Raw genomic sequence first — 21,591 nt, 5'->3', positions numbered from 1 at the left:
AGCCTTTCACTATTCTGTACATTTCAATGAGGTTGTCCCTCATTCTTCTAAACTCCAGCGAGTGCAGGCCCAGTGCCGTCAAACGCTCATCATAGGTTAACGTACACATTCCTGGGATCATATGATCCATACCCCTCTATTCCCTGCACTTCCATGTGTCTATCTAAAATCATCTGAAGTGCCACTATTGTATCTGCCTCTACCACCACCCCTGGCAATGCGTTCCAGGCTCTCACTACCCTCTGCCCCGCACATCGTCATTGAACTTTCCCCTCTCATCTTATAGCTATATATGATATATATGTGTGAAATGTTAATGATACTGATCTCAGCATTTAGACAGAGCAAATGCTTCTTCTCTCTTGTCTATACATTGCAACAACCCACACATCACTTCTAGCCCCCATACCCACTTGTAGTTCCTGTTACTTCCATTGTGCAGCCTCTAACTTGCATATACCAGCTGCCACAGATGTCTTTGCTGAAATCAGGAACTGGTATGATTATAGGAAATGACTAATATGTTTTTAAAATATGTGGGAAAAGCCCCTTCATAAACGCAGGAGAAATACTTTTATATCTGTGTAAGGTTCATCAATTAAAATAACAGTTTGTATTTATGCACTGCCTTTAATATAGTATCGTGCTCAAAGACACACCATAGAAAGATGGTCAATCAAAAACTGACACCTTCCGAAGGAGATGACCAAAAGCTTAACCCGGGCGAGAGTTAGTGAGGGAACAAACGAGTCAGAACGACCAAGATTCTGGGAGCTGGTTTCCAGGGGAATTAACCAAGGCATGGCCATTAACATGGGATGAAGGAAATGGAGCCAGTATGAAATGTTTGGTTTTCCTACTGGGTTTTGGAACAGGAGACTGCACAATGAGCAGTAAATCAGCCGATCGTTCCATCAGTTAATCAGTTGATCAATTGGTTGGTTGGTTGATTGATTAATTGATTGATAGATGGATGGATGGATCGAAAGGTACTCCATGGAAAGACCTTTCGGCGTGAGTGCGTGTGTGCGTGCGTGTGTGTACGTATGCGTGTGTGCGCGCGTGTGGGTGCGTGTGTGCATGTGCATGTGTGTGCGTGTGTGTGTGTGCGAATGTACAATCTGCTACAGAACACAACGAGGAAGACTATTGGGCCATGTTGAAAATGTTTCAGCGACAGCGGCGACAATTTTGACGTAGGTGCTGTCATAGGTTGTCGCCAGGTGTCGTAGGTGAATTCCATTAAAATTAGTCCCTGCCAGTCGCCTAAGTGGGACAGGCCCATAAGGATACTGGTCGTGAAGGCAATTTTATTTTATCATTGAGAGCACACACATAAGGTTTTCAGATGTTCCTGTGGCCTTCTCCACAGCCCTGTAATTAGTCAGCCAGCATGTGCTGGACTTTGACCAGAACATCCTGCCCTGGCTCCACGATTAACCTCCTGGTATATTAGGAAACGTTTCTCCAGCTGCGGGCCTGGAGCACTCCCTGAAGCAGGTGTGCTCAGATGTTACTGAGAAGGAATATGAATTCTAGTTTGTCTGATTGTCTGGGAATATCGCCTTGTCCTCATCTCGCCTGTCTGACTCCTAACAAAAGATATGTGCAGTCCTTACCCATTTGAATGGATCCAGAACATAGAACAGGAGCAGGCCCTTCATCTCATAATGTCCGTGCCAAACAGGATGTCAACTAAAACTAAACTCCTCTGCTTGCACGCGATCCATATCCCTCCATTCTCTGCTATGGCTGAGGAAGTTCAGCATGTCCCCAACGCCTCTCACCAACCTCTACAAATGTGCTGTAGGAAGCATTTTATCGGGCTGCTTCACAGCATGGTTTGGGTACAGCCCCATCCAAGAGTTGTGGACGCAGCCCTGACCATCACGCAGACCAACCTCCCTTCCGTTGACTCCATCTACACTTCATGCTGCCTCAGCAAGGCCACTAGCAAAATCAACGCCCAGTCCTCATCTTCCTTCTAATCCATTTGCCAGTTATTTCAAATAAGCAAAATATATCAAGCCACTGTAAATTGAATAAAAGGAGAGAAAGCGCTGATGCAGAGTCTCTGGGGGAGAGACTTAAGTCCACGTCTTCTGTTTCATGCCCCCCCCCCCCCCCCCCCCCCGCTACAGGATGCAGGTCGAGTTTATTGTCATGTGTCCCTGATAGGACAATGAAATTCTTGCTTTGCTTCAGCACACAGAACATAGTAGGCATTTACTACAAAACAGATCAGTGTGTCCATATACCATAATATAAATATATACACACATAAACAAATAAACTGATAAAGTGCAAATAGCAGATAATGGGCCACCAATAATCAGAGTTTTGTCCGAGCCAGGTTTAATAGCCTGATGGCTGTGGGGAAGTAGCTATTCCTGAACCTGGTTGTTGTAGTCTTCAGGCTCCTGTACCTTCTACCTGAAGGTAGCAGGGAGATGAGTGTGTGGTCCTTCTTATTTACTCCATCAAATACTCTTGCAACCATATATACCTGGTTGATTTTGTTCCGCAGCCTCTAATGCAAAGATAACAACTCCAGCCCATCCAATCATTTCTTATAGTTAAGATTTTCCAGTCTTTATAAACAACTGTACAAATCTTCCCTCTATCCTCCCCAGCATACTCACGTGTGTCCTTGAGTCCTGAGCGCAACTATGAACACAGTAAAGTTGTGGACTAACTAGTCTGAAGAAGGGTCTCGACCTGAAACGTCACCTATTCCTTTTCTCCAGAGATGCTGCCTGACCCATTGAGTTACTCCAGCATTTTGTGTCTATCTTCGGAGCATGAGAGATCTTGATGAGTTCGAGATGTTACATTGTTGCTTCAGCACCAGTAAAATAACATCTCTTCACCATGTTTGTCTATGTCACAGATCTATTATTGACTCCTTCAGTAAGAGCAACAGGCAACAGTGTGCATGTCCCAGGAAACACAGCCAGTACACAGTTTACTCTCATCATTGCCCTCTGTACCTCTGTACCACCGTAATAATATCTGCCAGGCATGTGCCACTGCAATAGCAAAATCTTTCATTGAAATCCTGGTCTGGTATTCAAGCTTAGTTTTGTTTATTGTCACGTGTACAGTGTAAAGCTTTTTTGTTGCAAGCTATCCAGTCAGCAGAAAGACCATTGAGCTATCCACATTGTAGAGATAAGGAATAAAGGGAATAACGTTTAGTGCAAGATAGAGTCTGATTAAGATAGTCCGAGGGTCTCCAATGAGGAAGACAGTAGCTTGGGACCGCCCTCTGGTTGGTGATAGGATGGTTCAGTTGCCTGTTAACAGCTGGGAAGATTTGGGTAATTGGGTGAAGGAAAGAGATTTGAAGGGACACAGAATCAGAACATGTGAATGGACTATGGACCATTTTCTTCCATGAAAACATTTGACTCATCTCTGCCTTTGAATCTTTTATTCATCAAGCCTTCTCTCAACATTGAGTAAAAGACAAAAAGTGCTGGAGGAACTCAGCAGGTCAGGCAGCATTTATGGAGGGAATGAACAAAGTTTCGGATCGGGACACTTCTTCAGCCTAAAGAGGATTCCAAACCTAAATATCGTCTGTCCACAGACCCAAAATGCTGGAGTAACTCAGCGGGACAGACTGAGTCTGTAGAAGAGCCTCAACCCAAAACGTCACCCATTCCTTCTATCCAGAGATGCTACCTGTGAGTTACTCCAGCATTTTGTGTCTATCTTCTGCGTGAACCAGCATCTGCAGTTCCTTCCTACGCATATTGCCTGTTCATTTCTTCCACAGATGCTGTCTGACCTGCTGAGTTTCTCTGCCTCTTTGTGTTTTGAAGAAGATTCCAGCATCTGCAGTTTCTCGCATCTCCATTTATCCAAACATTTTCTCCTTCAAACCCTGCCCCAAAAGCTTTTACCTCTAAAGCCAGGACAGTCCTATACCAGTGTCTCTCTGGCCTGCCCCTTTTCAGTACCTACTCCTCCTCTCCAAATCCCTCAGTATCTTCAACGTTCAACTCCAGCAGGTACGTCTAGCCCATCCAACCTCGCCTCATGAGATAAACCATCCATCCCTATAGTAGTCTAGAAAACCTCAAATGCTTCCAACACATATTCAGTATATAAGTAGACCAGTACTCTAGATCCTATCAACACATCAAATTGGTGTGGCGTCGTGACTCACTCTTGCAGCGGCCCCTACAGCCTGTCTGTCTTTTTTTATTTTTTGGTTAGTTAAATGGAGTTGTTTGTGTTTTTAATCGTGTTTTTAACTGTGTATATGTGGGGGGCGGGGGAAGGGGGAAACTTTTTTAAAATCTCTTCCCTGTATGGGAGACCCGACCTTTTTTCTGTCTGGTCTCCGTTGTCATTGGGGCCTAGCACCGTGGAGCGGCCTCCAGCCTGAACGACCTGGGGGCTCCAGTCACGGAGCCTGCGGAGCTGCGGACTTACCATCGTGGGTCTGGCCGGCATCGGAGCGTGGGGAGCGGTGGTGGCTCGCTGCTGCAGCCCGACTCTGGAGTTCGGAGGCTCCAGCAACGCAGCTTCTGTGGACTGTCGGGATATCGGGAGCTTGCATGTCCGGGTGGGAGACCGCTTTCCGGAGCTCCCGCAACGCAACTTCCCCAGCCCGTGTCGCGGGGTTGGAACGACCCGGAGCGGGGCCGTACATCGCCCGGCGCGGCTTCATGGCCGTGGAACATTCCAGCACCCGCCGGGGGCTCCAACTTTGTGACATTTAGACCGGGAGCGGGGCCGTAAATCGCCCCGCGCAGCCTAAAATGGCCGAGGGACTTATCATCGCCCGCCTGGGGCTTCGACATCGGGAGAAAAATGGGGAACAGGGGAGAGAAAAGACTTTGCCTTCCATCACAGTGTGTCCACTGTGATGGATGTTTCTGTAAATTGAATTGTGTGTATGTCTGTAGGAAATTGTCATTGTTTGTATGGCTGTGGAAACGGAGTTTCGTTTGAGCCTCACTGAGGTTCAAATAACATGTAATAAATATTGTATATTGTATATTGAACACCCTATATAACTGAAGCATAAACTCTCTCATTTATATACAATTCCCCCAATAATAAGAACATGCTGTTCACTTTCCTAGTTCCAGAGTACTGTAGCACCCACTTCTAACATTTCACACATCATGTACACTGAGTCCCAGATCTCTCTTTGTCTCAGGTCTCTCTATACACTCTCAGCATGTAAATAGTTTTCCAGGAATGCACTCCATTTGTTCAGGAAGGAACTGCAGATGCTGGTTTATACTGTAGATAAGACAGCCTGAAAAAGGATCTTGGCCCGAAATGTCACCCATTCCTTCTCTCCAGAGATGCTGCCTGTCCTGCCGAGTTACTCCAGCATTTTGTGTCTATCATTGACGTTAACCAGCATCTGCAGTTCTTATTGCCTTTACCATGACCCGTTTTTTCCCTGCAATAACCGTTGACGGGCACCTGATCCAATCCTGCTGAAAGTTTCACTGAATCCACTGACTCATCGTTTGAGCACGTTACTTCTTCAAAGATCACCCATAAACTGGACTAAAATGACTTCCTTTTCATGAAACCATCCTGCCTTTGCCTGGTCACCCAGATGTCCCATAAAGGAGATGTTAAACTCTGTTGCTTGTTGGAGCCTTGCATTTTTTATTATGTTGACATAGCTTCAACTGGCACCAATGTGGGACTGCCAGAATGTCAACAAAATTCAGACCACAGCCCAATTTACGACTGCAAATTGGAGTCCCGTGAGCCGCAGGCCACCCTGATGGCAATTGTATTGGCTGCCAGACTGTACATTTAGTTTAGTTTAGAGATACAGCGTGGAAACAGGCCCTTCGGCCCACAGAGTCCATGCCAACCAGTGATCCTCATACATAAAGCACTATCCTGCACACTAGGAACAATTGACAATTTTTTACCGTAGCCAATAAACCTACAAACTTGTACGACTTTGGGGTTTGGGAGGAGAATGGAGCACCCGGGGAAAACCCACGCGGTCCCAAGGAGAACGTACAAACTCCATACAGACAGGACCCGTAGTCAGGATCGAACCCGGGTCTCTAGCGCTGTGAGGCAGCAACTCTACTGCTGCGCCACCAAGATGCCCAAATGTGCCAAACACAGACTTCAAATGTACCAAGTATCTGATGGAGGAGATACCAAGAAGGAGCGGCCTACCCTAACGGAAGGAAACCGCGTCAGTTTAATTATATCAAGACATCAAAATACTAAGTAATGGGATGGGAAGGGGGGTCACATCAAATAAACATCATTGTAATTGTAATCGGGCTCAGCTGTAGAGAGACAATTACAAGTCGCTGCCTGTTGGCGCACTCTTATTGATGTCCTGTATGTCACTGTCATTTGCTTTGCCTTTGCATATCCCTGCTGGCAGCAGATGAAAAGTGACAAGAAAGACTACGCAATAGATCATCCTAAAGGGCTGACGCGGCATTGTAGACGATTCCCTAAGAGGATATGGAAATTCCTCCTGAGGTCAAACGTAACCAGTTTGGGCAGGTGATGTCATGAATGGCTGGGCGCTTCATTATTATTTATTGAAAGGAAGGATTACGACGCTGGCAGGCGTACATGAAGCAACGATGTTTATGAGACTGCACCGACCAGCGTGTTGACTCAGCAACACCAAAACCCTTGAGTGCAAGGAGACATTTTGAATACACCTGATGTGAAGGCCTAAGGATGTTCCTGTTCAGACATGAGCAGCTGCCTCTGATGAGTGAGGCACCTCTGTTTAACGTGAGGGTTGTGCCTCATGATTCCTTTTCTAAACTGTGTTCCCAAGTTTAATAAATAAAACTGTGTCTGGTCCTGTAGATTAGATGATTTGTTGCTTTTACACATAATGTGGTTTTTGAACAGGCGTCAATGAACCAATTTGCAAAAATAGTAGCAGGCCCATCATTTTATAAACACACATGCATTGGCATTGAATTGAACACAGTTAACAGCTTCACAAAAAAAATTTCACTGCACTAAATCTCTCGAGATCAAGTGCGCTTGGCTCTGTGAAGAAGGCTTTGTGCTCATGTGGCAAAGATCATCATAAACCAACGTAATTTATTGTGTGATAAATAATACTTTATTGTCACATGTACTCAAGTACAGTCAAGTGCTTTGTTCAGCATATACAAACCGGTAAAAACATGTAGCAGACCTCACCGAGCCAGTACAAAAGTGGTGGCGACAGTCACAAAAGTTCACCGAACGGACCTGACTCCTGCCTGCGGCCGCACGTGGCAGTGGGCCTCATCCTCCCCCCCCCTTCCCCCACGGGGTCCCCCTGATCTCCCCTTCGTTCTCGATGGCCCTCTGAGAATGGAAAGTGAGTGGGAAAGGGTGGCGGAGAGGAAGAGGGGTGGGGGCTTATGATTTTGTATTGTATTGTATTGTATTCAATTCATTGTCATTATCTCATAAGAGACAACGAAATGGATTTTCCTTACAGTCAAATACCATAAAAATAAATAATAAATAAATAAAACATATTTTAAAAAAAGCACAAACACAGAAGTCCACGACACAACATAACCCAACAGCGGCACCAACGTTGAGGAAGGTACCATAGTCCAGCCAGCCTCCCCGCCGATCTTCCCAGATGTTCACCCGTGGACGGGGCCTCCCGAGCACCCGCAGTCAAACATTTTAACGGTGCAGACATTCCAGGCCCCCCTCTACCAGGGCAGGGAGGCCCAAGCTTTCCACTGTACCTCAGTACAGGTGACAATAAACAAAACTGAACTGAACTGACCCCAATCCCAATACGTAGAGGATGGGTCCTTCTGCAGATAGTTCCACTGCTTGTGAGGACAGAGAGGTGGTAGGGAGTCAAATTCTCAGCTGCTGGTCTGCCACCATAGAGGCCAATTAATCCAGGAGCCATTCCCCAAAGCTGGAATTTAAAGATCCTGAAGAAAAAGGTAAGTCCAACTAAGCCAGATCTTTTCTTCTTTTCCTCACACACAAATGTTTCTATGGATTAACAAGTAATTTTAGGCCTACAATTTAATTTTCATACATTGGTAATAAATGTGACATTTACCCCATCTAAATTTTGGTCAATAACATTTGAAAGATGCAAATAGGTGAGAGTAGTATGAACTGTGCAATGAATGCTATGATATTTAAGGCCTGTTTCATGCTGTTGTTGAAATATTAATCTCAGACATCTTTGATCCAAGTTTCTTATTGGTATCCACTTTGCTAATTATAAAATGGATTTTAAAAAAACACAAAAAATTAAGCATATAATGCAAAGACAGACACACAGTTAGAATGCTTTATTGTCATTTAAATCAATAGTGGCTCACCACATCACTGCTGTCAAAGGCCATGTTTATCAAACTACATTGTTGTACTCAGTTTAAGGTAGACAAAAATGCTGGAGAAACTCAGCGGGTGAGGCAGCATCTATGGAGCGAAGGAAATAGGCAACGTTTCGGAAACCGAAACATTGCCTATTTCCTTCGCTCCATAGATGCTGCCTCACCCGCTGAGTTTCTCCCGCATTTTTGTCTACCTTCGATTTTCCAGCATCTGCAGTTCCTTCTTAAACATGGTGCTTAGTTTAGTTTAGTATAGAGATACAGCACAGAAACAGGCCCACCGAGCCCGCACTGACCAGCGATCCCCGCAAATTAACACTATCCTACACACACTAGGGACAATTTACATTTATACCAAGCCAATGAAGAAGGGTTTCGGCCCCAAAACGTTGCCTATTTCCTTCGCTCCATAGATGCTGCTGCGCCCGCTGAGTTTCTCCAGCATTTTTCTGTACCTTCAATTAATCTACAAACCTGTACTTCTTTGGAGTGCGGGAGGAAACCAAAAATCTCAGGGAAAACCCACGCGGTCACGGGGAGAACGTACAAACTCCGTACGGATAACACCTGTAGTCGGGATCGAACCTGGCTCTCTGGTGCTGTGAGCGTTGTAAGGCAGCAATTCTACCGCTTCGCCACCGTGCTGTTCCTAGTTGGTGTGCACAGTGTAGCCAGCTCCACAAAGGATGTACCTCAAGTCCCTCATGATCATGGGGGGCGTGCATAAAGTGAACACTCACACACTTTCCCCATTGGAGAGGATTCTAAATCTAGAGGGCACAGGCTTCTAGTGAGAGAGAAGAGATTTAAAGGAATCTCAGGGGTGATTTTTACACTCAGAGGGTACTCTATATCTGGAACGAGTTGCCAGAGGAAGCTTCCGATGCGGATGCAATTTGGACAGATTGATGAATAGGAGGAGTTTAGAGGGATATGGCCCAATGCAGCCAAATGGGACCAGCCCAATACGCCAATATGGTCACCATGGACAAGGTGGGCTGTGGATCTCTTTCCATGTTGTACAGCTTTTAAAAAAGGTTTTAGAGATACAGCTTGGAAACAGGCCCTTCGGCCCACCGAGTCAGCACCGCCCAGCGATCCCCGCACACTAACACTATCCTACACACACTAGGGACAATTTACACTTATACCAAGCCAATTAACCTGCATACATGTGCGTCTTTGGAGTGTGGGAGGTAACCGAAGATCTTGAGAAAACCCACGTGGTCACGGGGAGAACGTACAAACAGCAGGCGTGGACGGGATTGCACCCGGGTCTCTGGCGCTGTAAGGCAGCAACTCTACCGCTGCGCCACCATTATCAAAGCAAAACCCTCGCAGTGACCGAGAGGTGTTGCTACTGAATTAGTGTTGTGATGGGTGTGGGAGAAGGGGGGATGGGTTTGGAGAATGGTCTCAGGAGTGGGGGAGTCAGTGGCTTGTGGCAGGCTGTTCAACGCAGAGTCCATGGGATGCATGTTCTTCATTGTTGGGTGCCATGGAAAGTATCTAGGGGTAGCAGCAGGTGGGTTCATGGCTGGGTATGGCCAGGATGGTCTCAGTAAGGGGAGTGAAGGCTCACAATCTCTCATCTTCACGGGAGCGGCGATGCATGCAGATTTTTGTACTTCCCCTTCCTATATCGTTGGGATAAAGGTAGAGTAGATGTAGTCTTCTCTCCTTAGTGTACAGGAAGGAACCGCAGATGCTGCTTTAAACCGAAGATAGACACAAAAAGCTGGAGTAACTCAGCGGGGCCGGCAGCATCTCTGGAGAGAAGGGATGGGTGACGTTTCGAGACTGAGGAAGGTCTCAACCCGAAACGTCACACATTCCTTCTCTCCAGAGATGCTGCCTGCCCCGCTGAGTTACTCCAGCTTTTTTATGTCTATCTTCTCTCCTTGATGATGGTGTTTAGGAGAGATATGGATATGGGCCCAATGCAGGCAAATGACATCAGCCTTGACAAGGTGGGCTGAAGGGCCTCGCTGGTTCAGCAGGTGAAGAGTAAACTGTGAGGTGTGGAAGCAGAGGGTGAGCGATCCTGACCTCCATGTACACGGCATTCCGTGTGAAAGTCTGAGATTGCATTTGATGCCAAAGACATCCACAAATATTAGTGAGCACAAAGAATGCAGTCTGAGCATTGGCTTCAAATGGCAGCGCTTCAGAGGAAGTGGGGGAAATAACTCGTGCCAAGAAATTGGATCACGCCTGTGTTGATGCGCTAAGTATGTGCCCTGTATAATAATAAGGGCCAACTAAATGCTTTGCAAACGATCATGAAAGTGTCCAAAAACATGCTCCCCGGTAAAAACCAGGTTACGGTGGCTTACATTCAGAATCATTTTTAAATGAGACCAGTGCGTTTCCTAAGAGGAGTTGGCAGGAGGAACATCCAACTTTTAAGAATACCACTACATACTGAGCACTGCCATAGAGATGAAGAACAAGTGAGGGAGAGGGAAAGCTGATAGAAGCATATAACATTATAGAGGCAAAAATGTCAGAATGTTTTTCCCAGCATGGAAATGTCAAAGACTAGAGGGCATGGGTTTAAAGGGCAAAGTTCAAAGGAGATGTGTGGAGAAAGATGTTTTACACATCGTGCCTGGTGCCTGGAACATGCTGCCCAGGATGGTGGTGGAGGCAGATGTGATAGTGGCATTTAAGTGGGTTTCCGATAGGCACATCATGTCCGACACAGACAATGTGGGCTGAAGGGCCTGTTCCACTTACTATCCTGCGGCTTTAGTATGGAACGCGTGCCAGCTATTGCTGTGAAACATATTATAACACTAGATGTTGATGTGACATCAACCAACTAATGTCAGAGCATTACAATAACAGTTGTCAAGCAATACATTCAGCATAAATAATACATGATCTGCAAATATGCACATTTGACAGCGAAGAGAGAAAGCCTGCATATTTGTGTGGCTTAGTGTATGTATGAGTCCCTGTACTCCCGTAAGGGAGATTTAGTATGTCTGTGCGTGCGACAGAGTGAGGGAGAGGGAGAGAGGGGGAGAGGGAGAGAGAGCAAGAGGGAGAGGGAGAGGGGGAGAGAGAGGGAGAGTGGGAGGGAGGGAGGGGAGAGGGAGAGGGGGAGAGAGGGGGGAGAGAGGGGAAGGGGGGGAGGGAGCGAGAGTGTGGGACAGGGGGGGAGCGGGAGCGAGAGGGAGAGAGAAAGGAGGAGAGGGCGAGGGGAGAGAGGGAGAGAAGGCGAGAGGGAGAGAGAGGGGGAAAGGGGGGAGAGGGAGGGGGGAGAGGGAGAGAGGGAGAGGAGGAGATGAAGAGGGGGCAAAGGGGAGAGGGGGAGGGGAGAGGAGGAAGAGAGAGAGAGAGAGGGAGAGAAAGTGAGTCATGTACGTGTGTGTACACTAATCAGAAACTGGGATCTGGTGTTGATTTTCATCTTGGTCTTGCGTAAACTTCTAATGAGCTTGTAACTTACGTATTCTGAGCTAAAGCAAAAGCTGTACAACCAGTTCTATCGTGACCTCAAGCGATGTGTAACATTTACAACTCCAGGCATTAAATGAAATGAAAACCAGTGCACAATATTTGGAATCACAGATTCATACAGCACATAAACAGGCCCTTCGGTCCACCACCTTCATGCTGACCTTTTTGGCGATCTATACTAATCCCATTTGCCATCAAAAAGTTCAAGATTGTGTGATTCAGGAAATAATGTTCCGAGAGGAACAGGAGACTGCAGATGCTGAAGTCTTGAGCACAGGACACATTGCTGAAGGAACCGAGTGTCTCAGGCAGCATCTGTAGAGGTGAATGGACAGATAACGTTACATTGCTGCAGAAGAAGACCTGAAACGTCATCCATTTCCTTCTGCAGATACTTCCTGACCTGCTGAGTTCCAGCATCAATATTAATGTCCTGAGATATTTCCCTGAAAGCAAATGGATATTTTGAAAGAACTTTGACCTACAAATGGCAACTTGACGTGAATAATACATTTTCTTTCAGCATTTCTTTAGAAGTTGCTAAAGTTGTCACGAGGCCCCTTCCTTTGGCTTCAGGAGGTCCAGACTCGGTGTAAAAGTGGGTAATGGCATCTAACTATAATTAAAGATGGAGGTGGGGGCGGAGATTCAATAATATGCACCTGGAACTGATGGAATGAACACAAGGACTGCTGGGAAAAGGCCTGATAAAGATCATAAATAATAAACCATTTCTCAATCTTCTGTTCCCATTGAAGTCTGATAAATCCCATTGGCATTGAATGTAAATTATAGGAGCAGAGTTAGGCCATTCAGCCCATCAAGTCCACACCGCCATTTAATCATGGCTGATCTATCTCTCCCTCTCAACCCCATTCTCCTGCTTTCTCCCCATAACCCTAGACACCATTACTATTCAAGAATTTGTCAATCTGTGCCTTAAAAATACACATCGACATGACAGCCTCCATGGCCATCAGTGGCATCAAATTCCAGATTCACCACCCTCTGGCTAAATAAATTCCTCCTCATCTCCATTCTAAAGGTACATCCTTGTATTCTGAGGCCTCTGGTCCTAGACTCTCCCACTAATGGGAACAACCTCGTCACTTCCACCCTTTCCAGGCCTTTCACTATTCGGTAAGTTTCAATGAGGTTCCCCCTCATCCTTCTTAAACTCCAGGGAGTAGTGTAGTGCTGTCAAATGCTCATCATATGTTAATCCACTCATTCCTGGGATCATCCTTGAACATCTCCTCTGGACCCTTGACAATGCCTGCACATCCTTCCTCAGATATGGTGCCCAAAACTGCTCACAAAACCCCAACTGCAGTGTGACCGGTGCCTTATAAAGCCTCATTTTACGAGTAAATTTACTTGTTAATACTGTGGGCATCCTTCTTTCAGTACAGCTTAAGAACTTGACATCAGTTCTGGTATATTCCTGGCAGAACATGGTCTACCACTTGCAATGAGTTTCATGAGTGGATACTGTTTACAGTCCACAGTTGCGTTGCTGAATAATAAGGTACCTTTGGTCAGCCCCTGCCTCCCAGCCACTGTGTTTTCATGTTATATTAAAACAGTCTTACATTGAGATCTGCACAGAATACAACCTGTGAGCACCTAGAAGATCCACAGGAGAGAACACAGAGAGAACACAGTCACACAGGCAGGATGTGTGGCAGTAACTCTACTAGTTGCTATGAGCCATTGAGTTGCACAGTAACCGGTGTAAATGGGTACTTGATGGGCAGTGTGGACTGGATGGGCTGAAAGGCTTGTTTCTGCACTGTACGATTCTTAAAAACGGACAAATATTCAGGTTTCCTCAATATTATACATAAATCATACAGGAACACTATTATTTTCTATCTTCTGTGCAGGAAAATGGCTTTAAGGCATGGATGGTCTTACTGAGTGGAGCAGGTGTGAAGGGCCATACAGCCTTCTCCCGCTTGTAGTCCTTAAGTCCATATGTTCTTACGGGGCACCGTGCAAATCAGCCGTGGATATTAGCCTGAGTTTCTCAGCTGAAGTGATAATAGTCCACACCTTCTTTCAGCTTCAGTGAGTTCAAGTTCTCTTCAAAACCGCCACCTGTCAGGTCCTGCCAAAACGAGAAATGTTAGAGCCGCATCAGTCAGACCCAGCTTCACTTCTTATCTCATAATTGATGACACAAGTGCAAGACTAATCCATCCTGAAACCTGGCAGAGCGTCAATGTGCTGGGAGCTGAATCCTCAGCTATTGAGAAATACACCTCGTAGTATGAATCATCTCACGAGGTCAAAGATCTGTGAGCAACAACACTGTTCCTGACAGCTCCTCACTGTCAGACTCCAGCTGTTTGAACATTTTCCTTTGTGTAGAGTATAAAATAAAATTAACAGCTGGTTATTAAGTGCATGCTTTTAATTACATTCTTGATTGGAAGCAAGCACAACACTGCTAAATCACACAATTTTAATCAATTAACAGCAGGCACCAAGGACTGCAGATGCTGGTTTATTAAAAAAAAGACACAAAATGTTGGCGTAATACTCAGGCAGCTATCGCATTAGTTTTATTTAGTTTAGAGATACAGCACGGAACTAGGCCCTTCTGCCCAACCGAGTCCGCACCGACTAACGATCCCCGCACATTAACGCTCTCTTACCGACGAACACTAGGGATCATTTACACTTTAACCAAGCCAATTAATCGACAAACCTGAAGATCTTTGGAGTGTGGGATGAAACCAAAGATCTCGGAGAAAACCCACATGGGTCACGGGGAGAACGTGCAAACTCCGTACAGACAGCACCCGTAGTCGCGATCGAACCCGGGTCCCCAGTGCTGTAAGGCTGTAAGGCTGCGCCATCATGCTGCCCATTCTTTGATTAATCCAATTTTACCTTCAACTTATTTCACCTGTTGGCGCGAGGGTCAGTAAGTGTGGACACAATATGAGGCAAATTCGCCAAAATGTTACTCTGCCATTCAGCTCCCGACACCTTCTCTGAGATTAGATTTCATCTGGTTTTGATGAACTACAGTATTCTGTCTTTATCACAGTCACCAAATTAGTTTCCTGCAAAAAGTGGCTAATTTGCCTAAAGTTGCTTGACTCTCATAAAGAAGCACGAATAAGGGAGCCACTCAGTTCCTGGTGGGATCATGTTTTATTGAACTCTGTTGCCCACACAGCAATGAAAGAAGGTCATAGTTCTCCAAAGGCAGTGTCTGCATGGTAGCCAGGCACCAGCTACACAGACTACGTCTGTCATGGAGCAGATAAAGGCTGCAAGCAGAAAAGAGATTGTGTAGGAAAGAAGTGCAGATGCTCTGGAGAGAAAGAATGGGGAAGAAGGAACTGCAGATGCTCCCTGCAACCCACCCAGAGGTCCAACATTGCAAAGGAGAAAGATGAAAATGTTGCCCAATGGTTTCAGATCTTCGATAGAGATGATGGCAGCAAGGAATAGGAGGAGGACGACATCATTGAGAGGAGGTGGCTGGATGTCCAGCCCATCTCCAAGCTGCAGGACGCCAGTCTCCTCTTTGGGGCAGAGAAGACATCAAGACCCAAATCACTTCATGAACATGCTTGGTAATCCTCTTTGATTTGATCTACAACAACCCACCTCTTTACCATCAGTACCGCTACATCTGCAGATTGAAAGATAAATCCTGCAATATCCATTGGTCACAATAGTCTTGGTATTGATTGGACTTGTCACACCAATAACGATTCCCTTTCCCCTGACTAGTCTGAAGAAGGGTCTTGACTCGAAATGTCACCCATTCCTTCTCTCCAGAGATGCTGCCCGTCCCACTGAATTACTCCAGCATTTTGTGTCTATCTAAGATGTCCTGAGGAAGGATTCATGGGCACGGCACAAAGTGCTGGACTGACTCAGCGGGTCAAGCAGCATCCATGGATGGAATGGACAGACAGCGTTTTTTAAGATCAGAACCCTTCTTCAGATCGACTGGAGTTTGGGGGAAGAAATGAACGTTTATGGTCGTGTTTCATTGAACAATGTGTTGTAACCAAATATCAAATATTTTACATTTGATCACCTGGATTTGTTAATGTTCTTATGGTAAAGAATGATCATAACCTGGTGGAATTTCAGCAAAAAAAGAACTATAGTCTTGACCGTGAATAAAGGCAATTTCAGAGGCAAAGTTGGCAAACGTAGATGTGGGAAATATTTTAAGAAGTAATCTCTTAAGAGGGAAGAGATATCCTGTTAGGATAAAAGATTGGGAAAAGTTTAGAAACCAGGAGAGGAAGACTAGACAACTAATAAAGAAACAAATATAGATTATGAATAGACTAGCAATAAATATAGAGCGGACAGTAAGAATTTCTACGAGAGGAAACAAAATATCCAAGGTCAACATTGGTCCCTTAAAAGATAAAATTGAGGAACTAATAAAGGGAAACAAGGAAATGATTGAGACTAAAACATTTGAGACTAAATATTTTGTCTTCATGATTTGGTGCCTGATATTACAGTATAATTATTATTTTAAATATCTTGCTATCTTTAGTTTAGTTTAGTTTTAGTTTTAGTTTAGAGATACAGTGTGGAAACAGGCCATTCGGCTCACCGTGACCGCGCCTACTAGCAACCCCCGCACACTAACACTACCCCGCACACACATCTATCCTGGCTAGATGGGCCGTATGGCCTCCTCCTGCACCTATTGTCTATTGTCTATTGTGGGAGGAAATGTCCCAGTGAATTATAATATTATACATATAACAAGCTTATTCACGTAAGGAGATAGACTAAAAAGTTAGCTCTAAAGCTATCATTGGGAAAATGTTGGAATCCATTGCTATGGCAGAATGGTGGCATAGTGGAAAAGTTAAAGTGAACAGGTTTGTAGGTTAATTGGCTTGGTAAATCTGTAAATTATCCATAGTGTGTGTAAGATAGTGTTAGTATGCAGGGATTGCGAACTAATCAACGTGGACTCGGTGGGCTGAAGGGCCTGTTTCCGTGCTGTATCTCTAAAGTAAAACTGAACTGAAGTCGTAGATAGATATTGAGAATAATCATTAAATATCAGGCAAAGCCAACATTTTTCGTAAACGTGTTCGGTACATATAAGGTCAGAAGTGATAGGAGCGGAATTAGGCCATTCGGCCCATCAAGTCTACTCCGCCATTCAATCATATATTGGAGAATGTTCTTTAATAAGTTGTAGAGTAGATACAAAGGGCACCAAGAGGTACAGGGTGAGTGCAGGAGTATGTTACTGAGGCAGTGACATGAACATATTGAACAGCGGAAGAGGATCAAAGGGCCTGATGGTCTTTTTATGCTCCTGATTTTCTGTGACTCAATGTAGAGTATCTGGATTTCCAAAAGGCATTTGATAAGTTGTCATCTAAAGGGTTATATCGCCACGTAGGAGTCTATGACATTGGGGGTACATTGACACTCGGCATCATACAACCCTGCGCAGTGCAGATTCATTCTAGCACTTTAGATCTAAGTCCAGACAAATTTAAGCAAATAACATAAACATGCAGAGATAAGTCACACAGATGAGGCAGCAGCTCGCATTACTACTCGTTCGACCACTCCTTGTGGATTACATCGCCACATATGGCTGTGGATGCCACGTCAATGGGTATTTTTAAGGCAGAGATGGATAGATTCTTGATTAGTACGGGTGTCAAGGGTTATGGGGAGAAGGCAGGAGAATGGGGTTAGGAGGGATAGGTAGATCAGCCATGATTGAATGGTGGAGTAGACTTGATGGGCCGAATGGCCTAATTCTGCTCCTAGAACTTATGAAGGGGGGGGATGGGGGATGAGGGGGAATGGAGGAGGGATGGGGTAGGAAGAGGGATGGCTTGGCGAGGTTGGGGAGGGTTGCTGCGACTTGCGTCGCAACGGGGATCTCTGGCGTCACAAGGGAACCCGTCATCCATGCCTGCGTAGTTGGGGGCTAAGGGTGAGTGGTGGAATATTGCGTTTGGGGACCAGCCCTCCCGTGTGACAGAGACCCAACGGGTCCCACTTGGTCTAGTTTACTGTTAAAAATTATAACCTTAAGAAGTGCAAGTGATATGATTGTGAGATATTCAGACACATGCCTTTAAACGCTACAGATTTCTGACAATCGTTGTACATGGTTCACAGCGTGAAGTTGATGAATGTCTTACAACATTATTGCAGGATTTTCTGCTTGTTCTCCTTTTACATGATGTTTCATGATAGCAACAGGGACTGACTCCTATAAGCAGAACAATAAGAAGAAGCGTACATGGTGAGATGACACATCTGCTCTGCATTATCCATTCTCCAGGAGCTCCTCTTTATATGGATGGTTGAAACGAGCAGGACTGGAAGACCAAGCATTGAAGTGAAGCAGTAGCTTATACAGAGAAGTATCACACTACATTGACCAGATACAACTGTAGTGAGCTCAGTGCAAAGCAATGCTTCTGCCCATGATGAGTTGAGCCCCACTCTGTGCTTAGTCAACTGATACAGTCACTCGTGTGTGGACGGGCAAATGTTTAACCAATCCAGAGTCCATTCTCGCGGGCACGAGGTGCTTCACGGTGGCGGCCTTCCCGAGGTTCCACGGTCGCTGTGCCTGCCCGGATGGTTCGGCGGTTGGTGAGACCTCGCTCAAAGGTTCGCTGGTCTGCGGGACCGGTAATCCGCCCGAAGACTCGTCTGTCGACGGGGCCGGGAGTTGGGTGCTAGGAATGGGACAGTAGGAGGGTGGACTGGGGTAATGCCAGTCCCCAGGACGCAAAGATGGCCGGGCGAGGAGAGAAGAGGGACATTGGTTCGTGGGAACTGCTCCAGTACATTGAACAAAAACACACACGCATGTACACACGCACAAAAACACACGCGCATGTACACACGCACAAAAACACACGCGCATGTACACACGCACAAAAACACACGCGCATGTACACACGCACAATAACACACACGCATGTACACACGCACACAAAAACACACGTCACAAGTGCACAAAAATACACACGCACGCACACGTGCACAAAAGAACACGCGCACACTCACATTCACTCCCACTCTGCAGCCAGCAGCTAGCTAGCCTTCACCAGAATGAAGTCCAATGACCCTGGGTGGAATGTATACTCTGTAGCATGAGGCTGATGGCCCAGCATGCGTGAAGGTCAAGTGCGGTAGGAAAACAAACCACAATCACTTTTATTGTGTATATATTATGTCTTAATGCCTTTGTGAAGATTGTGACCAAGGTGTTTATCAATTCTTTCAACTCAATCCTCCCACACACCACCCACTCCCCTCACCCAGACTCTGGGAACCAAAGATCGTACTGGGAACTGCCTTGGGGCCACAGTTATCAGGGCAAGCAGCCACAGGTCCATCTAGTTAAATTAATATGCTGATTGCTAAGCATTGATAGATGTCAGCAGCTGATCAAGATAAGGCTAAATTTCATGCAGGCCTCAGGCCTTTAGATTGGGTCAAATCAGTTCCCCTCCCTTTGTGAAATGGCCCACTAATATGCACATTGAGCATGCACTTTGTAACAGGTGGAAGCAAAGGGGGATCTCATTGGAGCAAACAGTTTTCATCAGATTATGGCCCCATTGTGAAATGCAGCAGTTTATTAAGCGAACTCACATCGGTGACGTTCTGGGTCAGAACTCTTCTTCAGACTGAAAGATAGAGGGGAGGGGGAAATTCTATGTTACCAGAGTAAGTGTTGGCAAGGCAAGGCAAGTGCTGGAAGATTTGCTTTACTTGCAGGATGAAAATGTAACGTAAACAACCATTAGGGGGTTGGTGGTGCAGCAGTCTGCCCACTTAAACGCTAGCCCTAGGCATCCACCTTCTCTGCCATTTTGCTCAACTGTGCATCAGCCAGGCCAGGTGCTCTCTTTAGTGAAGTGAACTTCACTAAAGTGAACACCGCCCCCCCCCCCCCCCCAGTAATATATTATCATGTGTAGGAAAGAACTGCAGATGCTGGTTTTGAATTGAAGGTAGACACAAAATGGTGGCGTAACTCAGCGGGACAGGCAGCAGCTCTGGAGAGAAGGAATGGGTGACGTTTCAGGCCGAGACCCTTCTTCAGACAGATGTATCATCCTAGGTACACAAAAAAGCTGGAGAAACTCAGCGAAACATTGCCTATTTCCTTCGCTCCATAGATGCTGCTGCACCCGCTGAGTTTCTCCAGCTTTTTTGTGTACCTTCGATTTTCCAGCATCTGCAGTTCCTTCTTAAACAGATATATCATCCTGTTCAGCCCACTGCTTGCTGCCATTGTAATTTGTTGCCATAACGTCAACTCTGTGTAAAATAATTGTGCAGGAATATGGATTCTTTTCAAGCGAGTCCTGAGATTATACTTGATCGCTCACTGCCCAGAAACCACTTTACACTCTGCTTTGTGTGCAGGCAGGAATCCTCCCACACTTTGCTGCAAGGACCAGGTGCAGGTCTGCAGTGCCGAGTCGATTTACTGCATAACAATTCACAGTCCTGGAGCTGGATTTGTACTCAGCACAGAGATCGGTGAGGATTTCATTCAATATCTTCAATCTGTCGCTGCTCAGGCCATTTTCAATACACTCATCAACCAAAACATTTCATTGTTAGATTGGGTATGCAAACAATAGAAATGGTAAATAAAATAGTATTTGCATCCTCGTGGGTTTTAATGCAATACATGGGGTCACTACAAGATGCCCGCTTGTTTTTAATTCTCTGTAAACTAGGTTTCAATTTCTGTACCAGATGGGAAAAAACGAATTTCCTAGTTTCAACTAATGTTACTGCTGGTCGAATGAATTTCTAATCTTCATCCATGTCAAGAGATGGAGCTGTGGAGCAAAGGCTAAGAATTTCTGTGCAATGAGCGACACAATAAACGGGCGTATCCCTCAGGGGACTCTACTTCATACTGATCTCTCTCAGATATAGCAGATAGAACATAGAACAGTACGGCACAGGGACAGGCCCTTTGGCCCACAATGCCAAGACCAACTCGTCTATCTGCTCATAATCCATATCCCACCATTCCCAACTCCACTGCCTCCAGCACCAGGCCCCGCAGATCCAGGAACACATCACTCTGTGTAAAAAACATACCCTGGTATTTGATCTTTCCATCCTGGGAAAAAGGTTCTTTAGTTTAGTTTAGTTCATTGTCACGTGTACCGAGATAGAGCGATAAGATTTTGTTTACTGCCTATCCTATCCATGCTATAGTTTTATATACAGGTTGATGGCAACAGATGGACAAAATTATGAGCTCAGATGAAATTCCCTGAGTGGCCAGGGGTGGCGATACGAATGGCGAGCGCTCTGTCCGGTTATGTCCCTCCGTCATGAAGGAATCAACAATGCTCTCAATCTTCTCTCCTAACAGTTTCACAAAGTCAATACAGTAAACCCTCGTTTTAATGATGCCCCTTCTCACGGATGTCCAATATAGCGGACGGACCTGCCGGTCCATACCCCTGGATTAAACTCTTCCATAAATTAACGGACATGAACATTGACCCCTGCATCTGTCACTGGATCTACAGCTTCCTTTGGAACAGACAACAGAGGGTGAAGATACATAACACCATATCTCACCCCCTGCACCTCAGCACAGGAGCCCCTCAGGGCTGCGTCTTGTCACCCTGGTTATTCTCACTCTACACAAACCAATTCACATCCCAGCATAGTTCAGTTAAACTATATAAATACGCAGATGACACAACCATCATAGGTCTCATCTTGAACAATAATGAAACAGAATACC

The 21,591-nt window shown here is 45.6% G+C and overlaps 1 protein-coding gene across 2 annotated transcripts in view; it reads right to left on the bottom strand.

The window, feature by feature from the left end:
- Window positions 1–13,092: 13,092 nt before the first annotated feature.
- Window positions 13,093–21,591, bottom strand: part of b3gntl1 (UDP-GlcNAc:betaGal beta-1,3-N-acetylglucosaminyltransferase like 1) — a 218,849-nt gene continuing 210,350 nt past the window's right edge. For both annotated transcript variants that reach the window (XM_033044054.1, XM_033044055.1), the window contains one exon: window positions 13,093–13,923. In XM_033044054.1, coding sequence (XP_032899945.1) covers window positions 13,843–13,923 — 81 coding nt within the window. In that variant the 3' untranslated portion in view covers window positions 13,093–13,842. The remainder of the gene's footprint in view (window positions 13,924–21,591) is intronic.

Source organism: Amblyraja radiata, chromosome 26 (genome assembly GCF_010909765.2).
Source record: "Amblyraja radiata isolate CabotCenter1 chromosome 26, sAmbRad1.1.pri, whole genome shotgun sequence".
Lineage (NCBI taxonomy): Eukaryota > Metazoa > Chordata > Chondrichthyes > Rajiformes > Rajidae > Amblyraja > Amblyraja radiata.
The sequence above is the reverse complement of the archived record's forward strand: the minus strand, read 5'-3'. Positions and strand labels throughout refer to the sequence as shown.